The 7,089-nt window shown below is 30.8% G+C and overlaps 2 protein-coding genes across 2 annotated transcripts; one reads left to right on the top strand and one right to left on the bottom strand.

The window, feature by feature from the left end:
* The first annotated feature begins 2,320 nt into the window (after nt 1-2,320).
* LOC108779259 (uncharacterized) lies at nt 2,321-3,778 on the top strand. The gene is made up of 2 exons (XM_018546644.1): nt 2,321-2,534; nt 3,495-3,778. Exons 1-2 carry the CDS (start codon nt 2,363-2,365, stop codon nt 3,674-3,676), a joined length of 354 nt encoding a protein of 117 aa, XP_018402146.1. The 5' UTR covers nt 2,321-2,362; the 3' UTR covers nt 3,677-3,778.
* Nucleotides 3,779-4,432: 654 nt separating this feature from the next.
* Nucleotides 4,433-5,166, bottom strand: LOC108779258 (putative nuclease HARBI1). The gene has a single exon (XM_018546643.1). The coding sequence runs from the start codon at nt 5,129-5,131 to the stop codon at nt 4,472-4,474; it is 660 nt and encodes a 219-aa protein (XP_018402145.1). The 5' UTR covers nt 5,132-5,166; the 3' UTR covers nt 4,433-4,471.
* Nucleotides 5,167-7,089: the final 1,923 nt, after the last annotated feature.

Raw genomic sequence — 7,089 nt, 5'->3', positions numbered from 1 at the left:
TCGGATGCACAGTATTACCATGGCAGCTAGTGCAATGCCGAAGCGTAACTCTCCTGTTCCTTTGAGGAAAGATAAATTCCGAGATAAACAAGATTCTGCAAATACAAAGGAACATTAAAGCGGGGAGCACAGACTTTTGCATAACGCATAAAGCATGTGCATAAGGAATTTCATTGGTCCACTGACTCATGCATAAGAAAATGGACCAATCAAATTCTTTATGTATATGGTTTATGCGTTATGCAAAAGTCTGTGCTCCCCGCTTAAGAGAAGAAACCATCTTCACACAACACTTCCAGAAATTTAGTGTGTGCTTACTGCAAGCGTAATGGACATACCAAAGACAATTGTTACAAGTTGAAGAGAAAGGAGTCACCTTCCTCCCTTAGTACAGTGACCGTTGGTTCTAGCTCTCCTGGGGTGCGTTCGGAAACCTATTCCCTAGGGTAGGGTTTGCCCAAACTCGTTCGTAAACGTCATTTTTTCCCCATTTCCCATTCCCAACAGCGTTCGGAAACATATGGGAAAAATTCCCAGAGTATTCCCTGTGTACCTCACTCGGGAGTGCGGGAAAGATTACCTGTCTTGCGCAGTGCATCAAATCACACAAGTGCGATAACTTTCCAAGTAACATATTTACGTGTATTCTTTGAGGTTATATAGTCAAAGCGTGTATTACATACAAAACAATGAATAAAATAATAAATATTAGTAAAATATCACATTGTGTGGTAGAAAATACAGAGAAAACTTCGATCTTTGATACCAAAAAAAGAAAAAGTTCTTTTACAAGATAAAACAAGTAAATGCAATTATTTAAATTGTTTAATCCTTTTTATTAACGCATGTATTCTTATTTATAAGTTAATTATTTTGACGTAATTTATAGAGAGAGAGAGAGTCTGTAATAAGTTTAGTCTGTTTATTTACTATTAACTTTTCTGGAATATACATATATATGTATATGTATAAATAAAAAATGTTTTATGTATTATTGAGCTTATGGCATGTCTTCGCTACCAGTTTTTGTGCATGAATAGCTATCTTAATTTAATATGTGCATCAAAGCATCAAAACAATCATTTTCTATACATTTTACAATTGCATTATCCATTTTTCAGATGGAAACGTTATGTATGTTAGCATCAATGATGCTGTAATAAAAACATTTCTGTTAGACTACGGCTATGAAGTTTCTAATAAGAGCAATATAAGCAAATCTACAGAAAATTCAAATATGGGTTTATGTAACAACATTTTACAATCATCTACTGAAATTGCAACACAAAAAGAAACCCAGCAAGATTGCAATCCTAAACATTTTGATGACGTATATAACGCTTTTATAAAATGTGGTTTAAATAAAAAACAAATTTGTAAATTCAATAAGCATAAAAACCACGCACAAGATCTATTTTGTGAGGACTTATTAAAGTCCGTATTTTATTGTTAAAATATAAGTTTAAACGTTTCGGTCATAAAAATTTGACCATCTTCAGTATATAGTTAGGTTAATATAACATTAAATCAAACGCATATTATAATACAATATTCGCTTACATCTGTTCGCCGTATTACAAAATTTCTTCCTGGTACAATAATCTCAACATCGATATTCGTTCTTGTCTCAATGTAAATTTTCTTTCCAATTATTGCGAATTATTATTTTGAAGAAACATCGTTGGTAGACTATGTTTCGTTAAAAAATCCGTCAATTCTTGAGTAAAGAGTCAGAGAAAAATCGTACATTACACCAGTAAAGTCAAATATATTAGCTTTTTAATATATTAATTATTTCAAATATATTAATATATTTCAAATATATTAGCAAATATATTATTATTTCTTCAAAATAATAATTCGCAATAATTGGAAAGAAAATTTACATTGAGACAAGAACGAATATCGATGTTGAGATTATTGTACCAGGAAGAAATTTTGTAATACGGCGAACAGATGTAAGCGAATATTGTATTATAATATGCGTTTGATTTAATGTTATATTAACCTAACTATATACTGAAGATGGTCAAATTTTTATGACCGAAACGTTTAAACTTATATTTTAACAATAAAATACGGACTTTAATAAGTCCTCACAAAATAGATCTTGTGCGTGGTTTTTATGCTTATTGAATTTACAAATTTGTTTTATTTTGATGACGCTTTGTTAAATGCAAGTGGCACATCATGTAAAGCTACATGGACCCATAAAAGTACATTATTACTCATACATTTATATAGCAAGTACGAAACTCAATTTACATCCACAATGATAAAAGCTGAAGCAGTGTGGAAAAAAATTGCTACTGAAATGAAAGCTGGTGGCTACGAATTTTCATCTGGTCAATGTAAAGATAAAATGAAATACATGAAGCGCTGTTATTTAAAAAAAATAGACAACATGGGACCTAAGAGCACTGGTTCAACTCCAATAAAATGCGAATATTTTGATGAATTAGACAATTTATTTGGTAAAAAACCAAACGTTAAACCAGTCTCTGTTTGCAGCACATCAAAAGTAAAATGTCAAAGTATGTATACCTTCATTCTATTAATATTATGATGACTTCAGTGGACAAATTTATCTGTAAATTTTCTGCAAAATATCACCTTATGATAAAGAAATTGCAGAGTTTTACAATATTTTTTAATATCTTCTAAAAGAAAATCTTTTGATTTAATGTTATATTAACCTAACTATATACTGAAGATGGTCAAATTTTTATGACCGAAACGTTTAAACTTATATTTTAACAATAAAATACGGACTTTAATAAGTCCTCACAAAATAGATCTTGTGCGTGGTTTTTATGCTTATTGAATTTACAAATTTGATTTTGATGACGCTTTGTTAAATGCAAGTGGCACATCATGTAAAGCTACATGGACCCATAAAAGTACATTATTACTCATACATTTATATAGCAAGTACTCAATTTACATCCACAATGATAAAAGCTGAAGCAGTGTGGAAAAAAATTGCTGCTGAAATGAAAGCTTTTCACTCAAATAACACTCCTGACACTCGTCATCAAGATTCCTTATCCTATCCCAGACATCGTACATCCAAATTTAAGGCCGCATTCTCTTATACCGCCACAAAATTTTACAATGCGATACCATCTTTTATCCGATTATCCCCTTCACTTCCTTCTTTCCGTTCACGTGCTTCAAAATTCATATCAACTTTGTAATACTAATATGTAACACTGTATATAATCCAATAAGTTATAAACATTCATACACGTTCTCTCTGCCTTTTTTGTCGTACATCATACTACACTCGTAATTGTTATCTTTTATACTGGGAGGCTTCATATCAGCAGCTTTGCTGGTGCCTTGCCATTTTGTGTATACACATTTGTCTCACCAAATCTTTGTAATTTTTATATGCACAATAAACTAATAATATTAATATATAAGATTTTTAAAGAATTTATTGGCTCCTAGCCCTGTTTCTCTTTATTCTTTCTGTTTTTCTTTTTTTACAGTAAAAACAAACGAAAAAATTGAGATAGAAGATGTGGAAAATATTGACGTTAAAGAAGAGACAATTTTGAAAAGAAAAGGACAGAAAAGGAAGAATACAAGTGATGATTTACTAGCTAAGTTGAATAGTAGAGAAGAGGCCAAAGAGCGCAGACATCTTGAGAAACAAGCAATTCAAACGTGAAAGTATAACTGTTTTCCAGAACGTTATGAACGAGTTACTGAAAAAACTCTAAGATCAAGAAATACTTTTACTTAGAAATTCTTCAATTATAGTATTAATTAGAAGACCCAAATGTTTTATTATGTTTTAAATATTTTCCACTAGGTGAACCTGTGATATTCTTCGCGCTACGTTAACTGTGATTTATGTATTAACTTCTCTTTTCCGATGGCTTCAGGGCAAGCAATATATATTAAAAATATCTATAAGGTTAAAACATTAAGTACAAATTAATTATAATAAGTATAAAAAGAAGTACATATTTTGCGAAAGTTTGTCATAGATTATAGAAACTAAAGTCAGAAACTTAATGTTATATTCTTTTTATTTACACTCTAAGTATATTATTTGTTTTTGAAATCTAAAAGTTTATAAATATCTTTACGTTTAATTTAATTTCTATGTTTAAATACTATAATCTACCAAAGCCGATAACATTAATAGAATATGCAATGATACTCTTTCGGTTGGCTGTAATACAAAAAAATAAAAGAAATAACATTGTACACTACTACGAATTACTTAAAAAATTACTTGACCGTTGTATAGTACAAAGTATTAATGAAATTTTTAATATATACAAGTCAACAAAATTTTTTTGTAATTTATAGTAGTGTAAAATTTGCATATTTATTTTTTGAACAAATATGGAGTTTTTGATTTAATAAAACAATGATACAATTTTTTCATGTTTTATGAAATTTTATTAAACCCTGCCAAACTCTGCATATATATATACATATATAATATATAATATTACTCGAGGTTTCGATACAATTCTCTACACAAAGCATCGCGTCGACTGCTAGCGATTTCTCCATCTTCCATTCCCCTAATTTCTTCTCTTTCATTTTGTACATCATTCATTCCTTCATTTATATATTCATTCAATAAACTATCACCACTATCTATACATAAATTATGCATTACACAGCAAGCTATAACTGTTGCAGGTATCATATCAACTCTGTTCATGTCAAGATATTTTAGTCGTCGGAATCTTCCAAACAATAAAGCAAATGCTCTTTCAATTGTTTGTCTAGTTTTCGACACTGACTCATTAAAATGACGTTGCGCTCTCGTTAAATTTCCTCGATCAATGTATGGAGGAATACACCATTTTAAAACTGGATAAGCTTTATCTGCTAAAATAAATTCATTTCCAGGAAAATATTTGTTAACATTTTCACATATTAAATGATATATATCAGAATTTCTAAAAATTCTAGCATCATGAACTAAGCCGGGGTATCCTACAAAGCAATCAACGAATTTCATATCAGAATCACACATTGCTTGTAATGTTATGGCGTATTGACATTTACGCGTAATATAAACGTCTGGATTTTCCGAGGGTGCTTTTATTGGCACATACGTTCCATCAACTGCTGCAACAACACCATCAATACCACCCATTGCTTTAAATTTTTCTTTTATTCTTACAAGTTCTTCTTGCCTTGGCCAACAAATAACTTCAGAGGATACACTATTTAAAGTACCAATTACACGCTCAAAGCAAGCGAACAAGGTAGATTTGCTAATATCAAATCTTTCTCCAACAGACCTGTCCACAGAAATACAGAACAATATATATGAATTATTGAAATTACAACTGTTCTAATAATAAAAAAAACTATTATATTTCAATCGTGTGCAAAGTAACGACGAAAGTAACTGTAAATTTCGTTACCGTTACCCAAAAAATGTAACTCGTTACCGTTACAGTTACCAAAAAAAGAAAGTAACGCAGTTACCAGTAAAGTTACCAAAAAAGTAACTTGTAACTGTAACTTCGTTACAAGTAACGAGTTACTTCCATTCCCTGAGTTTAAATACGTTCATGTTGTACCATTTTCAAGCACAGATTCCATTGTATTAATTATGCTCATAATTTTGTTGTCGCTGTTACACTTTTTTAAACGTTTTTAATGGATTCGATTCAATAATTGCCTTCAACTGATCGTTATCAATGGGTACTTGCCGTTCCAATCTCTTTTCATCTTTAAGGCTCTTATCTCCGTTACGAAATTTGTGAAACCATTATTGTACTACCCGCTCGTTTGTAGTTCCCGAACCAAATGCTTCATTAATTATTCGATTCGTTTCCGCTGCTTTAGAGTCTATAGTTTGAACTCGTACAAAAAAATTACTCGGAATTGCTCCTTCTTCATTTTTAATATTATTGATAATAATTTAATGCAAGTAACACCGAAAACAAAATTATGAGCATAATAAATACAGCGGAATCTGCGCTTGAAAATAATATAACATGAACGTAATTGAACATAATCTTAGTGTACTACAATAAAACGTCAAAATTTAAAACAAAAAACCCGACATTATTTTTGCATAAACCTAAGTACACAAAGGTTAGTAAAAAGTTCAGACCACTAGGAAGTTTTCTGAAATTGTGGAAACAATTTACGATTATAAATTTGTTATAACTTTTGTTTTATTAGAACACAAATAATTTTTTATAGATTTTTTCAGATTCCTATTCAGATGTACTATATAAAGCAGATAAAAAATATTTATATTATTTTCCCAATTACTGTGTCAAAGAAAATAGATATTAGATAGATATACATTTATATGTATATTTTACACATTAAATACATACCGATAAGAATCAGGAGTTGCTAAGAGCCAAATCACTGAAAGTAATTGCTTCTCTACTGACGTTGTTGGCCTACCAGTGTCCAAATTATTTTCCAAGTTTGGACCAAGAATTGTCAATAAAACTTCAAATGTGGTACGTGTAATCCGAAAGTGAGATTGGAATTGATGATTTGTATAATTTGATACAACTCTCTCAATATATCTTTCAATACGCTGTATCTTCTTCCTTTTAGCGAACTTCTATAATAAATAAATATTATAATATAAAACATTCTGCACAATAACAATATACGTAACTAACCTTTAAACTGCAATAACTAACCTTTAATAATTCTTCAATTTCACTATCCGATGAAGATGACGTTTCTGAATATTCACAATCTTTTATAAGTTGTATCCCCATAACTATTGCAGTAGCAATAATTATACTTTTTGTTTTTGAATTTTCTGCCATTTTTTCCCTCAGTCTTTACCCTAAATCGTTCGGCAAGGATTTCGTTTCTCATCGACCGCCATATTTACCCAAGTGGTCACGTGACGTTTCCTCACAAAGTTAATCCCTACTCTGAGGAATAGGTTTCCGAACGCACCCCTGCTACTGTGGCTGCGACATCAGAGGAGTCTGTCACGGAATCCCCTTCAGCTCCGGAAGAAAGTATATCTGCAGTTGGTTGCGTAAATGATAATACTCAGCGTCAACTTGAGATAAGTGACCAGGTTACCGAAATTGAAAAAGTGAATAATACTTCTTGTAG

This window comes from Cyphomyrmex costatus, unplaced genomic scaffold, assembly GCF_001594065.2.
Source record: "Cyphomyrmex costatus isolate MS0001 unplaced genomic scaffold, Ccosl1.0 scaffold568, whole genome shotgun sequence".
Classification (NCBI taxonomy): domain Eukaryota; kingdom Metazoa; phylum Arthropoda; class Insecta; order Hymenoptera; family Formicidae; genus Cyphomyrmex; species Cyphomyrmex costatus.
The sequence above is the reverse complement of the archived record's forward strand: the minus strand, read 5'-3'. Positions and strand labels throughout refer to the sequence as shown.